Source organism: Pleurodeles waltl, chromosome 11 (genome assembly GCF_031143425.1).
Source record: "Pleurodeles waltl isolate 20211129_DDA chromosome 11, aPleWal1.hap1.20221129, whole genome shotgun sequence".
Classification (NCBI taxonomy): Eukaryota; Metazoa; Chordata; class Amphibia; order Caudata; family Salamandridae; genus Pleurodeles; species Pleurodeles waltl.
In genome coordinates this window covers 913,908,324-913,928,803 of record NC_090450.1, presented here as the reverse complement: position 1 = coordinate 913,928,803, position 20,480 = coordinate 913,908,324, and the positions used below count along the sequence as shown (strand labels likewise).

The window sequence follows — 20,480 nt, the reverse complement described above, 5'->3', positions numbered from 1 at the left end:
CACTATTTGCCATGTAACTTGATCACCTGTATCGATCTTTTCTTTTTATGCTTATTTGTTACATGTTAAAACAATAAAAATATATTTAAAAAAAAAGACCTACTAGGTACCAGAGGAGTGCACGGCTAACAAGGCTGCTGGACCATGACCATACCTTCACATGCTCAGGTGCATTCTGACAACCTGGTTACGCACCAGTGGAACCTGTTCTTGAGTTTCCTTAGTTGTCCAGTATGAATAACGCGGTCTCTAAGATCAAGAGAATGGGATGTTGTTTGCTGATGCCAAGAATTCTGAAAACCTCCTGGGACAAGGACAGGACCCCATTGGGACAGTAGTAGGGCACAACCACTGCACGTCATCAACCTCTGGACCCTACTTTGTGCTACCTGATCATACCTCCCTGCACACTGACACTGCATCCTGCTGCTGACTTGAAGGGAGTCTGTAAGAAACTTACCTTTATTTGCACCAGGAAGGGTTCATTAGGGAAAAGCAGCCTGCCCATCTGATTAACCGTTGCTTCATCTGTGCTTATTGTAAGAGTTCAGAGCATCCAGACAAACATTTCAGCTTCCACACTTTAGGCAGCCCTCCAAAATATTGGAATCAAAGCAGAATTATCTCAGCAGGCATTTGCATGCGCTTTGCACCACTGTTGAGCCCTCAACCCTTGTGGAGGATTTACACGTAGGTTTGCAGCGCTGGCTGCTGCATCTACCATCCGCAACCACCACGCAGGTCCATCATCTACCTCACCTGCTCCTTTGTGTGAGGGCTGCAAGCCTCAGAGACCTGCACTCCAACCCCTTAAGTCCCATCTACGGCCAAATCTACGAGTGCCAACACTGCATGCCAACAGCTCCACCGATAAGAGGCCAGTGGGCACTCCTGATTGTAGTGGTAAAGAGATACACCCTATTCAGCCCTACACACACCGTGTGTATGGTTTGTTATTTGCTTTGATGGTGTACCCAAGTATTGGAAATAAACATGGTTTGTATTTTCTGGTTTGCGCTTATCTAAAGTGAAAACTATGAGGCAGTGTGTGGCCTCTGACTTCTGCTGGAGCTGGGCAAGGTTTAACTGCTCTCCACTTTTAACCCTTACTGTCAACGCTGAACTCAGTCTGCCTGTCTCCGAGTCAGCCACCCCCTAATGAGGAGTGCAATTTACAAATTCTTGTTGTCACCCAGCTTTCCATCCTAGCTCCAACTATGCTTCTACATGCAGGCTGATGCCATTGACTAATGTGCGGACCTGGAGAGTGAACAAGTATCCAGAGTAGAATCAGATTCCTTACTTTCTGGGGAGGGGAATTGTGCACTCCGAGGTTTGGAGGGAATCTGAAACACAGTGAGTCAGGCTCTGTCCCTCTGAAACCTACAATATGAGACTTGGCTCGGCTATCACAAAGGATGCCCTCTGTATCCAGTTAAACGTGTCCTGGCACATTGTTATGTTGCCATGGTTACCAAGTTTCTTTTTTCCCCAAGCTGGATAGGAACACTTAGTGCTTTTCTAAAAGCTGTGCCAGAGGATGCTGCTGGCTATGTAAGAATGACTACTGTGTACTACACATAATGCCTGTGTGTGGACGACTCTACTCGCCCAAACCATATTTGCTAGCCAAGATTGAGAAGAAAGGATCGGATCTACTTCAGAGTGGATTCAGACACAACTGCCCACAATGTTTGCTCTTCTAACCGAATGCAGTGGTCCACTGTATCATCCACTATACTGTCGGCTGTTGAGAGGACCAGGAGTACTGACGACTTCTTGTCTTCATCCTGTGAGTTGCGAAATTATGTCACCTAGGATGGTCTCAAGCATCATCCCCAAAGCATTATTGAGGATGACAGATTCAGCTACGTGTATTCTTCTTGCGGTCTTGCTTCTCTTCTTTTCCTGACTTCATGGGCTAATGGACAAGCGTAGATTGGATAATAGCTGTCCAGGGTCATCTGGTCTGTAGATAGTTTCAGGGAGCAGGGACTGGCTCCTTTCCAGCAGGAAGGCATTTATCATAGTTGCAATGCATGCTTCAAGGGGGGAGGAATTCCTTCATGCACAAGGAAGGGCAGGGCTCAGCAGACAAGCTGCATGTCTTTATTTCAATGGGCAGCCCAAACACCTCCTCCTCATGCAGGTACAACACAGGTTGAGGAAATGAAATGGCAAGGTTCTGGGTTGTTGCAGATGGAATTGGGGATTTTAGTTAATTGAGACTCAGCGGACACCACAGTGATTTCTCTGCGCTGCTGAGTCACACACAGGGTGTTTTTTTTAGGGCAGATGGATTAGATGGTGTCTGCTATTCGTTGAAAGTCCCCTTTCTTTCTATAGCTTGCAGTAGGGGTTGAACAGCAGGCTTCGTAGTCAATATTTAGTGGAGTTAGTTTCACTGCTCCGCAAGTCACCTTAAGCTCTTCTATGCCTGTGATCCTGGATGTTGCGCGAGTCTTGCCTGCATTGCAGTGTTGCGTTCTACAACAAATTCCACAGGAAGGTTTTAAATGAAGCTCTGACCCGCAATAAGACACAGATTGGTTTAATGAGTCCACTTTAAAGACACCTGACACGTCCTCACAAGTCCAGCCTTCACAGCAACTGCCTGCATCCTTCCCTTGGAATCCGCAATCTAGAATCCAGTAGAGTCAGCATCATCAGTTGCTAAGATACATCACATCTCCCTTCTCCACAAACTTAACAAAATATATTTTCCATAAAATTTAAATAACATAGGAACAAATCATATTGCCAACAGAAGGTAAATTCATGAACATACAGTATTTAAGCCAAATTGGTTTCCTTCTGTCCCATTCTTCTTTTTTGACTGATAATCTTGGCTCCACTCTTGCTTGTGGGTCCATTATCTCTACCCTTCCTTTCCATCCACTTATTACGTTCCAACTCATTGCACAAGGTTATTTTTCTCACATTCCACGTTTTCCCCATCATCTAACCATACACTCTTTCCAATTACCGTCCTTATTTCTTTGGGTTCAGACCACTTCGTAAAGTGAGATTTCTGATGGCTCATTTGAGCAGTTCTCATCAAATCACCTACTGCAAATTTGTGTGTGCACCTTTTCAACCTTCCATTATGTCTTTTCACATACTTCTCTTGACATTTGGCTACCCTTTGTATCAGACCCTTCCTGTCAACCTCCCTCTTCTATGATTTGTTCATCCACACTGGTGTTGCTATAGTACATGCTAATCTATCCTTCAGCAAAGAGAAAGGGGTCTCCCTTGTAGCTGTATGTGGTGTACTGCGGTAACTTCATAACATTTCCTTGACAGCTTACTTACAATCCATTCCACCTTCCTGAGCTAACTGAACACCCCCTTTTAACACCCAATAGAATTTATTTACGAGACCATACTTTCTAGGGTGATAAACTGCAGTTCTGTGCTACTTCACTCCTGTTTTCTCTTTTATAAAAATCCATAAACTCTTCAGCAATAAATTGTGGCCCATTGTTACGGACTACACATTCTGGGAATCTTTCTCTTATAAACACTTCTTCACCAAAGTCTACTACACAACTCACTCTTGTTTCTCTTACAAATGTTACCTCAGGCCGTTTGGAAAAACAGTCTATTAAAACTAAAACCCACTTTCCTTTTATTCCCTTGCCATTCAATGGTCCATAAATGTTGATGGCAAGTTTTTGCCAAGGTTTTTTGTTTTTACAGAAGTTTGGTTGGTGTGATGGGTGATTCTTCTGATCTGTGAGATTTGTCATTACACATGGAGGCTGTGCAATGATGCACAAACCTTTCAATTTCTTTATCCATGCTTGACGACCAGAAATTGATACATGCCTTTCTCTTCATACCAGACATCCCACAGTGACCTTCATGTAATAAGTTCAATAATCTGATTTGCAGTCAAAATACCATCCATCACAGACAATTCAGACCATGTCATCCTATAATCCGTATGCTCTCTTCTCACATGTTCTGTTTGACTGGTAGTGCTAGATAGACAAAGAGTGAGTTGCTTCAAGACATCATCCTCCATAACAGGCTATTTCCATTCCTCTTCCGTTATGGCGCCTCCAAACAGCTCAGTCCCATTTGTTACTATCCATTGCTCATAATTCAATCTAAAGTCTTATTCTTGTAGATGATACAACCACTTGGCGATCCTACGGTGTTGCCTTTCCTGCCCGTTTGTAGTAAACATGTCAATTAAGGGTTTATAGTCAGTTAAATATAGTTCCCCCACAGATAGGTCTTGAAATGGCTCACACCCCACCAACAGACTAGTGCTTCTCTCTCCACGACTGAATATGTTCCTTCCGCACCCTTAAGGGTGCATGATGCAAATGCTTCAACTCTTGATGGCCATACTTCCTTTGCATCAATACGGCCCCTAACCCATAAGCTCTAGCATCTACCACTATAATTGTTTCATTCCGGGGATCAAATGGTTTCAATGCAATGGCTTCCACTATATCTGATTTGATTATTTCAAACAATTGTTGACATTCTAGCGCCCATATATACTGTACACCTTTTTTGATCAATGCTCTAAATACATGTTCTTTAACAGTAAAATGCTGTATAAATCTCAAATAATGGGCCAAACCGAGAAATTAATGTAATTGTTACTTGTCTGTCGGTGAGGGTGCGCACTTGATTGCTTCAAGAAGTTTCATTTTTGGTCTCATTCCTTCTCTCGACACTGTATGACCCAAATAATATACTTGCAACATACCAAACTTGCATTTGATCATGCTCACCATCAAGCCTGAATCTTGTAATTTAGATTCATTTAATTTGCAATCATAACTTCCATATCAACACCCCACACTAAGATGTCATCCTGGAAAACCAGAACATTAGAAATTCCTTTCAATACACTGCTTATGAGTCTCTGGAAGACCGCAGAGGCTAATGCATATACAAATGGCCTCCGTACAAACTGAAAACCACCCTCTGGAGTTATAAATGACATGAGATGTCTAGGGTCAGACTGCAACTGAATTTGGTGGTACACACTTGACAGATCTATGGAAGATAAGTACTTTGCATCTTTAATACTGGAGATCATCTGATTTATATGTGGCAGGGATGGCAATCTACCCATATGCTTTGATTGAGATATGGTAAATCGATGCACATGGCCAATTTTCCGTTGGCTTTTTGTACTAAAATTATAGAACTAAGTCACTCTGAAGACTCTATTGGCTCTTTCACCCCTGCCTCACATAATCGATCAAGGTCCTCTTCGAGTTGAGCTCTCAAAGCAAGGGGAACATTCCTCACTTTCTGTACTTTAGGCACACTTCTTGCTTTCAAAATTATGCGATACTCGAACTTTTTCTAGCATCCTAACTTGTCAGAAAACAACTTCAGGTACTTTGTGGACCACTGTTTTGTGTGCTTCTTCCATTACCAGTATTTGCTCAGGGTGATTAGGGTCCAAAACTATGCCTATAGTCTCCTGCTCCTTCCGTTCCAAAAGTGCTCTTCCCTTCTCTACCACATACACTTTTCCATTAGCACATCTGTCAATGTATGCAATTTTACAATTGAAATAACCAATGAGAGGTAATCTTACACCACAATAACCCTCTGGTTCAACTCAGGTGGCATTAATTTACATTCACCCAAAGCCTTCCACAATTGTTTGTCAATTATAGTGTATGGAAGACATGAAGTGTGACATTCTTCAAGATACCTCAGCACTCAAAATTGGTTCGTAATCAATAAGTCATTCAGATGAGTTTGGTTGTAATAGGTTCCTTTTATTCATAGAAATGGACATCTTCGTGGTAAGATGAGTGTTGTATCTCAATCCCAGCCAATACGTGTTTCGCCACAACAGTTGACTTTTTCAAGGCTTATTGGGTAAGTGAGGTATATCCTGTAAAAAGCACAACCACGTGTGTCTCTAGATATCAGAATATATCAAAAATGTAGATATGAAGTCAGTCACTTGTTCATGCAAAAGGGTATCTGGTAATCCCTGACGCAATAGACCATGATAAGTCTAGAGCATCGGGTTTCAGCAGTAGTAGTGCTGGAATTGAATTCAATTGTGACTGACTTCATATCTACATTATTGATATATTCTGATATCTAGAGACACGCGGTTGTGCTTTTTACAGGATATACCTCTTCCTCATTCGACAGGTCCCGTCCTGTGAGATGTGGTACTTTATGTATGCCTATACCAGTTAGCTTGAATTTCCAGCTTTCGTCTGTCAATAAAAGAATGAGCTTCTCCGAGGGTCCTCGGCATCATTCTTGACTGCTAACTCTCCATGAAGCACCAGCTCAACACCATTTCCACATCCTGCTTCCACACGCTCTGCATGCCCACTCAAGATCTTTAAGTGGATCCCCATCAGCACGAAGACGACAGTGGCACATGCCCTCATCACCAGCCGACAGGACTAAGGCAACGCACTCTATGCAGGTACCACCGCCGGAGCCATACAAAGGATCTAGACGATCCAGAACGCAGTTGCCAGACTGATCCTCAACCTGCCCATGAGAACCCACATCACCCAGCACCTGAAGGACCCCCATTGGCTCCTGAGCCAGAAAAGATGCCACTTCAAGCACCTGAACGATGCCTACAAGGCCCTCCTTAACCAAGGACCCAGCCTACCTGAACTACCGCCTTCGTCTCTACCAACTAACCAAGAACCTCCACTCGACACACATCACCCTTGCAAAGATATCATGCATACGCCGCTGCCACTCCAAAGAATGCTCCTTCTCTTACCTCGCCTCCAAAGCCTGGAACGCCCCTCCCCGCACCCTCGCTGGCCCACTCAGAAAGAGAGTGAAAACCTGGCTTTTCAAATAAACACCTGCAGCAAGTGCCTGGATATCCACTAAGGTGACAAGCTGCTCTATACAAATAACACCTGATCTATGACTGGTTGGCTTTTGATGCCTAGATGATGCAGACCTTGCTGAATTTGAAACCTTCACAATAGGAAATTATTGTGGTCTGGCAATGACTTTTCCTCTTCTTCTATTAGCCCCAGATCTCAGTGAATACCAAACCTCTAATGATAGTGCAAAAAACGAGGGATTCATCATGGACGTCCAGCCTACAATGGGCCTCTAAATGTCAAATAGATGTAAGGTATGCTTTTACAGTTGTACTCCTTAGAAAGGATCCTTGAATTCTGCAGCAGACATTTGGGCAGTAGAGTACCGGTTCTCTCACAGATGGACTTTGCAGATTGCACAAATTTAGGTAAGCCATGACCAGTTTAGGTTTTCAGAGCGAGGGTTCCTCTGCGGTTCGAGGATTCATATGGTAGAGCATAGGTCAAGAATTTATATTTACGACTATTAAATTGGACGCTGAGTTTGTAACCTGCAGTATGTATGCTTTACATAAATGGAAGTTGTTATAGAATGCAGGGGGCAAAGTAAGAGGAAGAGGCAGAGACAGAAATAGAGGGTGAAAAAGAAATAACAAGAAAAGAGAAAGACCTGATGAGTGGCTGAGTTAGTTGAAAGGACAGAAAGTCTGTGGATGTACAATCCTACCTCATGCTCCCCAAAAACTTGGACAAATGTCGAGAAGCCATAACATCTTCACTTAGTTACAGTAACAAGATGCCAGTGTGACAGCACAGATACTGACAACCTATTCTTCTCTAGTGCAAATGTCATGATACGGTGCACAAAATTCTCATTCGCCGTTGTTCAAGCTTCAAGCATAGAAAACTACATAGAAAGGACTGTAGTCCTACTAGGAGATGAAGAACCAACCATAGCCTGGAACGTAACCCGTTACTTTACAAGTGCAAGCAGGGAGGGAAGAACTTAGGGCCAGCTGTATCAAACAGTTTTGCCCATTTTGTGTCTATGGGAAAATGTGTTCGTACACATGGCCCTTAGTTACACTGTCACAGAATGGAAATAATTAAGCTAAGTAAGCACTGGCCTGGGCTTACAGAAAGAAGCTTGAAGGCCAAAGGGTCCAGGAAATAAGAAGTAAAGTAAGTGAATTTCATTCAAACTCCGATCCCAGGCGAGTGATTATAAAGTGATGCTGAGAAACCTAGAAGTGTTTCAGAAAGTCCTCTCCTTTTCCCCTTCGGGGTTTCCCTCTACTCACTTTGGTCACAGGGGTCTTTTAGGGTTGGCTTTAGAACATAAATGTTATTGGTTACGTAATTCCTATTCCAATGGAACATCCAAATTAAGGTTATCAGCACCTTGTCCCACATAGCTAACCAGTCTTACAAAGTACATGGGTTTTCAGTCCCTGTCTGCTTCCCCCATCTGTCCCTGGAACTAAAGATTTGTTAAGTTAGGTTTATATTCTTCTAAACAGCCTCGCACTATGCAAAGATAACTTGCAAATCAACAACCCATCCCCTGGACTATCACTGGACAGTGGACCAGTTTTTAGGTGGCCAGTCGAGACGCTCACCTAGGGGCACTTCTATCCGACTCCACAGGGCACCAGGCCGACACCTCACAGGATCTCACAGATGAATTATAGAGGATGCACCTTCCCGTCTGTATTCCTGGTGGTTGGAAAAAAAATCATTAGGAATAGGATTTGTGATGACAACTAAGAAAAAAACCCAATAAGAAACCGTTCCATAATCAAACGTTTTACAAATAAAGCGTTGTGAAGTATTTTAGCGTGTTTAGATGTATGTTTGTTTATAAGAAACAACGTGTATTTTTAACAGCGGTGACCGCAGCACTTTTGCTGTTTAGCTAAGTCCTAATAATATAAAATGCCTTGTACCTAATTAATTGCCCTTAGGGAATGAAAGACTCAGGTGGCCAGGGCGCGACTCTTACTTGTAACCAGCCACCGCAGAGATCAGCCATTTTGCTGACATGCCCTGCAGGGGTGGCTGTTGTAAACATAGAGAATATATGCCATAATGTCAAAACTACAGTTAGAACACAGACCAGCGCAGCAGCTCGAGAATCACTATTACCTCAAGGGAGTGGGGTTCAGCCTGTTTGAAACAGCGCAGGTGTCAAAGGTGTTAAACGGTAACTGATAATTCCTGACTTCTGGGTGTCTGTTGAATTCACCGGTAGTCTAATATCTGTGGAGTTCTACAAAATGCTTTCTACGTTAAGGTATCTTATCTTATCCCAGGGCTGTACAAAACAGCATGACTGAAAATATTTTCATGACTTTGCATATATTACAAAAATGTCATTTTTTGACACATTTTTCGCCGGTCACCTGTAACTCGAAGACAATGAAAGTGTTTTGAAAGCACAAATGTGGTAATCCCTGCCCCTTTCTTGTGAAAGTGGGATTATATATATATATATATATATATATATATATATATATATATATATATATATATATATATATATATATATATTTATTTTTTTAGAAAAGATGAAAGTTTTGCTGCATTAAGAAAAACGTATTTTTCCTATACAAACCAAGTTTGAACTAGTGGCTAGCGAGCTGGAAAGACTCTGTAACGGGGTCAGCTACTTGCAATAATTAGAAGGTGGTGAATACATTGTAAATGAAACTTATAACAAGAACTTTAGAATTTTTTAAGTTTGTGTAGTTTAAACTTGATTTGTATATGGAAAATGAGTCTCCCTACCTATAACTAAGCTTTAACCTTTGTTTTTTTTTCATTTAATTTCAATGTATTTTTTTTAAATTTGAACAAAAATGTGTTCAAAGCATAGACTCCAATGTCACAAGTGGACAGTTCTTATGTGGAGTGTCGTACAGTTCTGTGGAGGAGAGTGTTGTAAAGTCTACTGTCATAGACTCGAGTACTGTACATTGGAATCAAGTAGAGTAGAATGTAGTAATGTATTGTACAGTGTAGTAAGGTGTTATATAGTGTAATGGCATGGTGTCTCATAATGGAGTCCGGTATCGTAGACTTAAGCAGCAAGTTGGACAGAGGAATGGCATTTCGAACAGTAGAGTAGGATGTCATAGTGTGTCAGAGTGGATTAGAGTGAAGTAGAGTGTCAGTGTACAGTAAAGGAGCGTGTCGTGGAGTGGCGGATCATGGAAAGACGTTGAGTGGCGTGCCTTCGAGTGTCATACAGTGAAGTAGAGTGGCGTAGAGTGGATGGGCATAGAGTGTAGTACAGTGGAGTTGCATACACTGGAGCAGAGTGTCAGACAGTGAGGCAGTGTAGAGCGCAGTACAATGGCGTAGAGTAGGATAAGGTGTAGTAGAGTGGAGTATAGTGGAGTACACTGGAGTAGGTTAGTATAGAGTGCAGTAAAGTGTCAGAGAGGAGTAAAGTGTCAGTCTATAGTGGCATGGAGTGCATAGAGTGGAGTGGCATAGCACTGCGTACAGTTGAATAAAGTGTCATAAATTGGAGTACCATGTTGTACAGTAGAGTGGAGTGGGGTGGTGTACAGTACTGGAAAGTGATAGAGACTACAGTAGAGAGGCATACAGTCTAGTTGTTTGTACAGTGGAGTGGTGTACAGTGTTGTAGAGTGTGGTACAGTGGTTTGGCAGACAGTGTGTTAGACACGGCATCTTTGGTGTAGTCTCCCCTGTCTTTTTTGCCTCTGCTTCCCATGTTTTGACTGTGTGCTGGACTCTGTTTTTGCTGTTTTTGGTACTCTGGGCACTTTACCACTGCTGACCAGTGCTAAAGTGCAAGTGCTCCTGTGTAAATTGTATGTGTAATTGGCTTTTTCATGATTGGCATATTTGATTTACTAGTAAGTTCCTAGTAAAGTGCACTAGAGGTGCCCAGGGCCTATAAATCAAATGCTACTAGTAGGCCTGCAGCACCGATTGTGTCACCCACATGAGTAGCCCTATAAGCATGGCTCAGACCTGCCACTGCAGTGTCTCTGTGTGCAGTTTTAAACTGCCAATTCAACCTGGCAAGTGCACCCACTTGCCAGGCCCAAACCTTCCCTTTTTATGCATGTAAGGCACCCCTAAGGTAGGCCCTAGGTAGCCCCATGGGCAGGGTGCACTGTATGTTAAAGGTGGGACATGTACTGATGTGTTTTACATGTCCTAACAGTGAAATACAGACAAATTCATTTTTCACTGTTGCAAGGCCTATCGCTCTCATAGGTTAATATGGGGGCTGCCTTTACATATCCTTAAAGTGCAGTTTTCCTTTGAGAGTAGATGGAGATGTGGAGTTTGGGGTCCCTGAACTCACAATTTAAAAATACATCTTTTAGAGAAGGTGGTTTTTAGATTGTTAGTTTGAAAATGCCACTTTTAGAAAGTGGGCATTTTCTTGCTTAAAACATTCTGTGACTCTGCCTGCCTGTGTATGTTGTTTGTGAATCCCCTCTAGACAGTGACACAAAGGGAGCTGGGGTACAGCCTGCATATCCTGATGAGCCATCTGAGCTAGAGTGGAGGGAGGAGTGGTCACTTACACCTGAATTGGGCTGTGCCTGCCCTCACCCAATGCAGTCCCCAACCCCTTGGTGTGTGTCTAGGGCCAGGGCTGGGCAAGGCAGGATCTTGTGAACAATAGAGACTTTCCTTTGAAGTTTGCCTACTTCAAGGGCAGAAAGGGGTATAAGTAGTGGACCCAAAACCCTAGAGTTTCAGATTTGCTTCTGGAATCAAGAGGAACCTCTGCCTAGGAGAAGAGCTAAAGAGCTGAGGAAAAGTGCTGACCCTGCCTGTGACTGTGCTTTGTTGGGCTATCCTGCGGTTGCTGCTTCTACCTGTGAAGGAGGACAAAGCCAGGACTTTGAGGTATATTCCTGCTTGTGAAGAATCTCCAAGGGCATGGACTGGGCTTGCCTTCTGTTTTGAAGTCTCGGGGCCATCAAAGACTTCCTCTGCCAGATACTGGACTCTCTGCTGAGACTCCTGCCCTGCCAAGTGGTGCCCTATCCAGTCCCTGGGCCCTTGAAAGGTGAAGCTGGTAGAACAAGGAAAGAAATCCACGCACAGGAAGCTGTACGGGGAAAATTTCGACGCACCACCTGCAATGTGGCTGAAAAACAACGTGCCATCCACTTCGCGGCTGAAATTGACTCTCCGCCTGCATCGCAGCTGGGAGATTGACGCATCTCGGCTGGAGAAATGACGCTACACCAGCTTGCAGCTGCTGATAGCAGAAACCCCATGCAGCGCAGTTGTCCAACACGTGCAACCAGGATTTCTCATGCATCGTCACTGGGCGTCAAAGTAATCGTGAACCTGCGCGGATCCGAGGTGTCCTGTCTGGAAATAGACATCACTCTCTTTTGGGGGAGAAAAATGACACTTCGCCTACCAGACCAGAGAGGAAACGACGCACGGCCTCACTTGTGAGTAAGGAATCAACATATCGCTGACTTTTCTGATGTACGCTTGCCCGTGCGGTTTTATTTTTTACACAAACCAGGTACTTTGTGTAAAATCAACATTTCCATTGTTTTCTATGGAGTAAGACTCTTTTTACTTAGAAAATTCATATCTTGACTTGTGTATGTTGGATTATTTTTGTTCTGGTATTGTTTGATTTAGATAAATATGACCTATTCTTCTAAGCTGGTGTTATATCCATTTTGTAGTGTTTTCACTGTATTACTGTGTGTGTTGGTACAAATACTTTACACATTGCCTTTGAGATAAGCCTGACTGCTTGTGCCAAGCTACCAAGGGGGTGACTAGGGGATGTTTTAGCAGTGTAACTCCCTTACCCTGACTATAGTGAGGGTCCCTGCTTGCAGGAAGTGCAAACTGACTGCCAACCAGAGACCCCATTTCTAACACAGTGTTATAGAGTGCAATGGCATTGAGTGGCGTACAGTAGAGTAGTGGAGTACTGTGTCAGAGTAGAGTGGCATACAAAGTAGAGTGTAGTGGCATAAAAGTGGTGTACAGTGTTGTATAGTGGACTAAAGTATTGTAGAGGTGAGTAGAGTTGTACAGAGAAATACAGTATAGTACAGTTTTGTAAGTGGAGTGAAGGGGTATGGACAGGAGTAGAGTGTCAGAGTGGCATACAGTGTAGTACAGTGTTGTAGAATGCAGTTACACAGAGTAAAGTAGAGTGTAAATAGTGGAGCTGCATAGAGTGGATTGTTGTATAGTAGGGTAGAATGAGGTGAAGTCTCGTACAGTGGAGTAGAGACAAGTGGAGTAGTGTACCATAGAGTGGAGTAAAGTACAATAGAGTGTACGGTGTGTCATAGAGTGGCATGGAATGGAGTGTACTGGCATAGCATATGCATTAAACTGTTATAACTTGGAGTGGGGTCTTGTACTAGAGTAGAGTGCTGTGTCATATAGAAGTGTCGTACAGTGGAAAAGAGTGATGTACATTGGAGTGTATGGGCATAGCGTGGAGTACAGAGTTGGACAGTAGATTGTACAGGGATAGAGTGGAGTAGAATGCTGTGGAGTCCCATAAAGTGTGGTAGACTTTCATAGAGTGGAGCTATATAGAATGGAGGACAGTCATTCAATGGAGAAGTGTAGAGTGGAGTAGGGAACAATGTAGTGGCATAGATTGGATAACCGTAAAGAGGAGTTGCATACAGTGGTATAGCGTACAGTGGAATACTGTACAGTGGAGAGTAGAAAAATAGAGTGGCAGAGTGGAGTGGTGGAACAGTGTAGAGTGGAGTGGTGTACAGTGGAGTGTCATACACTGAAGTGGTGTAGCATTAAAGAGTCAAGGAAACTTTAATAAATTGGAGTGTGTCTCATACAGTAGAGTGGAGTGCTGTGTCGTACAGTGCTGGAAACTGTCAGAGTGGGGTAGAGTGTTTTATAAGAGTGTACAGGCGTAGAGTGAAGTGCAAATTTGGACAGTGAAGTGTACAGGGGTGGAGTAGAGTCTACTAGAGTAGCATAGAGTGTAGTACAGTTTTGTAGAGTGGAGTTATATAGGGTGGAGGAGAGTAAACTGGAGTGGCATAGCGTGGATTAGCATACATTGGAGTGGCATAAAGTGGTGTAGTGTAGACTGAAGTGTTGTACAGTGGAGTGGCGTAATAGCATATAGTGTAGTAGCGCATGGTGTACTAGCATATAGTAGAGTGGCGTACAGTGAAGTTATTTAGACTGAAGTGGTATATTGTGGGTAGAGTATAATAGCATAGAGTGGAGTGGCGTACAGTGGAATACCATAGAGTAGAGGGGCAAAGATTGAAGTTGCGTACAGTGTAATAGCGCATAATAGAGTGGTGTACAGTGGAATAGAACAGAGTGGAGTACAGTGGAGTGGCGTAGAGAAGAATATCTTAGAGTGGAGTAGAGTAAAATAGCGGAGTTGCATCAAGTGGAATGGTGTAGACTGGAGTAGTGTACATTGGAGTTGGGTAGCGTGAAATAGCTTATAACGCAGTAGTGTGGAGTGGTGTCCAATGAACTAGCGTAGGATGGAGTGGTGTACAGTAGTGTATAGTGGAGTGACCTACAGTGGAATAGGATATAGTGCAGTAGCGTACAGTGCAGTGGATTACAGTGAAGTGGTGTAGAATGGAGTGGCGTGTAATAGCATACAGTGGAGTGGCATCCAATGGAATAGTGTAGAATGGACGGGGGTAGAATGGAGTAGCATACACTTGAGTGGCGTAGAGTGAAGTAGCGTAGAGTGGAGTGCCTACAGTGGAATAGCATAGAGTGGAGTGGCATACAGTAGAAGGGTATATAGTGAAATAGCATATACTAGAGTAGCATATAATGAAGTGGCGTACACTGAAGAGGTGTTGAGTGGAGTTGCATACAGTGTAGTAGCGTAGAGTGGACTGGTGTTGAGTGGAGTTGTATATAGTGTAACAGCGTAGAGTAGACCGCAGTGGAGTTGTGTACAGTGTAATAGTGTAGAGTGGAGTGGCGTAAAGAGGAATGCTGTACAGTGGAGTGGTATAGAATGTAATAGTGTATAGTGGGGTAGCATACAGTGAAGTGGCGTATAATGCACTGGTATAGACTTGAGTGGTGCACAGTGGTGTGGGTTAGTGTGTAAAGCATTCAGTGGAGTGCGTACATTGGAGTGGCGAATAGCGTAGAATGAAGTGCCGTAGAGTGGACTGCCATACACTGGAGTGGCGTAGAGTGGAGTAGCGTACAGTGGAGTGACACACAGTGGAGTGTTGTAGAGTGGAGTGGCATACAGTGGAATAGGGTAGAGTAGAGTGAGGTACAGAAGAATCACAGAGAGCGGAATACCATATAGCGGGGTATCGCCCAATGGAGTGTCATAGACTGGCATTGTGTACAGGTGTAATAGAGTACAGTGGAGTGGCCTAGAGTGGAGTAGCATAGAGTGGAGTCTCATACAGTGAAGATGCATAGAGTGGACTGGTATAGAGTGGAAAAGCGTACAGTGGAGTAGCTGCAGTGCCACGGCATAGAGATGTATGTCAAATTTAGCAGAAATGTAGATTATCGTGTGCAGAGTAACACAAAACAGCAAATTGTGCTGCATTGCATTTCTTCAGATTTATCAATCAATGCAGGGCCATGCATGGTGGCCTTGCTATCCTTTGTAAATCTGACTTAAGTATTGCATTGCCTATGCAGCACCGTGAGTGACTCAAGGGTACCGCAATCCAATAATACAGCTAGGCCTTAGTTATATTTTGGGCCAGGGTATACCGCGATAATTTGGCAGTATACCACGGTACATGTTGACAAGCCAGTTAATAATGGCGTAATGGCCACTTTCTACGGACGAAAAGGCAGCCATTTTGTTTTTACTATGGTTTGGCTGTGTTCAGTGTTAGGGCCTTAAATACAGGTAAGCATTAGGTCCCTACATATAACCACTTAATTAAAGTGGTAATAGGTATGGACATTTATTTCTATTTTTTATATTTTTAAATAAGTTCATGGCCATATACTACCTAGTTTCACCAAATGTAGTGTGATTCTGCCAAAGTACTGCAGTAACAGATGTCACTAAGTTTAAATGCCTTATAATTTAAAATACTTACCATACTTAACTGCAGTAAACCAAAATACATCATCTCTGTACCATGATGTATAATCCGGACGAATGTTCCCCCCTTTATCTTTACACCACTTTAACGACTCACCACCAAAATTTATATCATCTCAATATGTAGAAAAAGCTATAGGTCTGGAAAGTTTTGTGGTGATTTGTGAAACAGGTGGAGAGTTATTAGGAAGGTAATATCAAAGAAATCCTAACTTTGAGAATACTAACTATAACGGCAGTAATTAGCCTCTCTCTTCGATGGGGCGTGTAGCTATAATGAAGATGGTCATCATCCCGAGGCTGTTCTATTTTTTTTTTTTAATATACCACTTCCTCCACCTTATCATTCTTTTCATAACCTGCACACTGTCATGGTGCACCTTGCCTGGGCAGAGAGAGCAGCTTCGACTTAGTTTAGAAACCCTGACTCTGCCCCGTGATCCAGACAGACTCACTGCCCCTGATTTTGAGCTTTAGTACCTCAGTGCACAAACCACATTTGCTCAGTATTGGCTTAGGCCTCCCCCACCTGTCTGACACATTTTGCACCTGAGCAGGACCAGGAACACCCGACCCCTCTTAAGGCTCTGACTGGACAAGCCCCTCATTAATCTCATGGTCAAATAGACGTGGTTGTGTGTTCGCAACAAGCCTGGGTTCGTTTACAGACTAAGCTTGGTCACCAAACTCTATACTTCCCTAAGCAATTGCTCGCTCACTCCCCGTTGCACTGTATACCACGGGAGAGATTAGCTGCTCAGAGAGTATCACGCTGGAGTGTGGTGGAGAAGGGTGGTCTTTTCCCTGATGGGCAATTCTATGAGAGATGAACTACTATGCATGCTTATCACCCTGTGGAGGGGTGTCAGTGCAGAGGTCAGTCCCTCTCCACACCTTACAATGTACACCAGACGCCCTGGTGATAGCTGTCCACAGAAAGGCTAGTCCATCCCAACACCCTCTTATGAATACCTGTCATCCCAGAGACAGATTTCAGAGGAGAGGCTGGTCTCTCTCCTCATTCTAATATGCATGCCCATCATCCAAGAGAGATGTCTCAGTGGAGAGGCCAGTCTCTACCTACACCCTACAACACACATCCAAGAGAGAGACCTTAGTGAGGAGGCCAAATATTCCACAATCACTGACACACCTGTCGTCTAAGAGCGACGTCTCAGTGGAGAGGCTGGTACCTATCCCCACACCCTACTATGCACACCCGCCATCCAAGAGAGACATATTTGGATGGGGTCCCCAGGGCCTATTAAGGTTCGGGGAGGGGCTGCACTCACCCCTCCCCTTCATATATATGTTTTAGCCTCACGGGATGGCATGCTGAGGGTCCAAAAGCCAACCCTATGCTGTGCTTGCCAAAGGCTGTGTGCAGTGGGCAGTCGTGTGGGGGTTGGGCCACAGGGCATGGTGGCAGGCCAAGCACTGTGACCAACCTCCTGCTTCGCATGGCAAAAGGCTTTGTGCAGCTCTGGGTTGGCTTCCTGCGGGGTGCTGGAAACAGGGCCTGGCTGCAGCACAGTCCCTGCAGCTAACCCCAAATAAAGCATGAGCAAAGGCCATGTGTGTTGTGGGGTTGGCTTCCTCTGGGTGGCTGCCTGCAGGGAATCAGATGCAGGGTCTGGCTGCAAGCCACGCACTGCGGCCAACAATCATACCGCGTGGAACGAAAGGCCATGCGCAGTGTGGGACTGACTGCCTAGAGGAGGGCTGGCCACAGGGCCTGGCCACAGGCTAGGCCCTGTTGCCAATCCCCCGCTGTGTGCAGACTAGGGCCCTGTGCAATGTGGGGTTGGCTGCTTTTTGGTGGTTTGCTGCAAGTCCAGGCCTGGCAGAGCTAACTCTAACTTGCGCCCCCGCCATGCACTACTTATGATGTCACATATTACATCACTCATGACACTCTATGATGTAATTTATGACATCATTCATGACATCTCCAATGACAAAGATGACATCGATGACATCACCGATGACATCACCCAGTCTTCTTTTGTACACAATACTGTATAAACTAGTAAGGAATAGGAGGACTGAGGGGAAGTACAAAATAGCTCAGGATAATATGAAGCATCATTAATGCCAACACAGATACAGCTCTCCTAGGTGTAACAAGCATGTGTTATGTGCCACATTGACCCTACACCATACACTTTACTGGCAGGCTAGTTTACATTAACAGTCAACTACAGAGAGACCCCTACTGTATACTGTGTTCAATCTGTATACAACTGAGAGTACCAAGTTCCTCCAGATACTCAACTTCTGTTTCATAACTAATGCCTTACTACAGACAGCCTTTATCTGTATCAAACCCTTCACAACCACCAAATCTACAGTGAGAAATGAAGTGGATAGGACTAGAAAAGTGGATACTATGAACAGTGTTTACTCTATGGAGATAGTTTACTCTGTACCATACTGTTTGTAAAGAGTGAAACCCTCATTAGAAATACACCACAAAGTATTAAAAAGTATCTACTAAGAACAGTGAACACCCCATGCAGCACTTGTCAACAAAGACACTATTCATTTAAAACAGCCAAGGTCTGAAGGTGCTAACGATTATACTGCATGCAGACTTCATACTATGCTGAAAACTTTACAAATAGCCCATCTTCTGAAATAAAAGAGGCACGTGTAGGTAGGTTAATACATGGTGCACACAGCCGTCTACATTATGCAGAAATTGTCAGGCTGAGACTCAAGTCTGCCTACAATACTTAATATCTACTACGTAGAATCTTTGCACTGTTGGGAACCTTTTCTGCAGAGCCAAAACACTTATGTGGAACATACTGGACGTAAGATGTCAACTGCATATAGAGTTACTCTTCAAGACAAAGATTTATAACATGTTCATTACCTTTACACACCTATGATGCCTCAGCAGCATATGGGTTTTGTAAACATTAACACCCATTAGCTGGACACAGGCAGGCCAAAATCAGGTAGAGAAGTAATAAGGTAGTTCCCCAACACTATGTAAACTACAAAATAAAGTAGCACAATCCTTAGAAGATGTCATTTGAGATGTCATCAGTAGTTTCATTTGAGATGTCAGTGATTTCATAAATGATGTCATAGAACAGGTAGTTATAGTTAGGACCTAGTTTTCATTGAAAAAATATTTTTTGACTTGGCTATATCTTTGGCACCATTTGATGAATCTTCATGAACTTTTTCCCAAAAATGTCAACTTGGACCTTGTTGCGCATGGAAAGTTTCGGGGTGATCCGTCAAGCGAGGGCCGAGAAAAAGTGGGGCCAAAAAAAAGTGCATTTTCCTTTTTAATTCCCAAAGGAATTTTGAACATGACTGAAGCCAGAACCGCTGGCAAGAATTGCACCAAATTTGGCAGAAAGGTAGCTTTTGGCCCAGAATGCACAATTTGTTTTATTTGGTATAAATCCATTCAGTAGTTTGAGATTTTGAAGGAAATCCAAATTTGTATACCTGAAAGCGTGAATATTTCACAAATACTCCCGATCTCATGTAGAGATCTGATTGCCTGCCAACAGAGGAAGTGTTGGCAGCCAATTTGGGACTCGGCTTCAGCCAAGTCCCCCAGAAAAACACATAAAAAAAAGAAAAGGGGGCAGGGTAGGAATGCCCTAACACTCTAGCCATGGTCCTAGGGTCCCCCTGGACCCTGCCAGGGCAAAAAAGCATTTTTTTGTTTTTATTCACGGTGAAATTCGCGAATATTCGCAAATTTCACTGCGAATTTAGAGAGAAAAAAAGCACTGTCTCTAGCACTTGTATTTAATTTTGCCCTTGGGTGGGACAGGTCCCGGGGGTATTTCACATTTAATAGAAAAGGGGGGCTCTTAAAAGCCCCAGGGACCACCACCTCCTCGGGTCTGCATTAGATAAATATACGGGAACTATGCGGATCCTCCCCAGGCCCCGGGGACCACCGCCTCCCAGGGGCTATTCGTTAATAATGATTCAGGGGTTCCGCTCAGACCCCCAGCCCGACAGGCCCAGAGGACCACCACCTCCCTGGGGCTAGAATTCGAAAAGGATGCCGGTGGGCCGCTCAGACCCCCGGGTTCCGGGGACCACCACCTCCCCAGGGCTATCACTATCAAAAGATGTCGGGCCGCGAGAACCCCCCTGGCCCTAGGGACCACCATCTTCCTGGAGCTATTGGTAAATAATAATGCGAGGGCATGCAGACCCCTGGCTAGAATTACAAAAGGGGGCTACACAGACCACTCTGGGCCCATGGGACCACCACCTCCCCGGGGCTATAATTAAACAAGCATTTGCAATTCAACGGGTCTCGCACTTGCACAAGTTAGAGCTATTAGCGTTGTAAACTCCTAACTGGACTTTTCTTGCCACATAAATGGAAAGAAAAAAAACTGAGCGCAATTGTGATATGTAAAACCCAAAGGGATCGCGCTGCGTGGAAAATAAAAAGATAAAGTAGTGCAGAAACCAGGCTGAAAACATGGAGCCTCGTATGTTTTCAGTAGTTTACCAGTGCTGTGTAGGTGGGCTAAACACCGGAAAAAGCATGAGGTATGCATGCCTTTCACTAATGAAAGCAAGCAGATTCTAAAAGGCAAGCC

The 20,480-nt window shown here is 43.9% G+C and overlaps 1 protein-coding gene across 7 annotated transcripts in view; it reads right to left on the bottom strand.

Annotated features, from left to right (window-relative positions):
- The window catches only part of P2RX7 (purinergic receptor P2X 7), a 210,909-nt gene that overhangs the window by 72,187 nt on the left and 118,242 nt on the right, over window positions 1–20,480 (bottom strand). For all 7 annotated transcript variants that reach the window (XM_069214884.1, XM_069214882.1, XM_069214883.1 and 4 more), the window contains one exon: window positions 8,423–8,519. In XM_069214884.1, coding sequence (XP_069070985.1) covers window positions 8,423–8,519 — 97 coding nt within the window. The remainder of the gene's footprint in view (window positions 1–8,422; window positions 8,520–20,480) is intronic.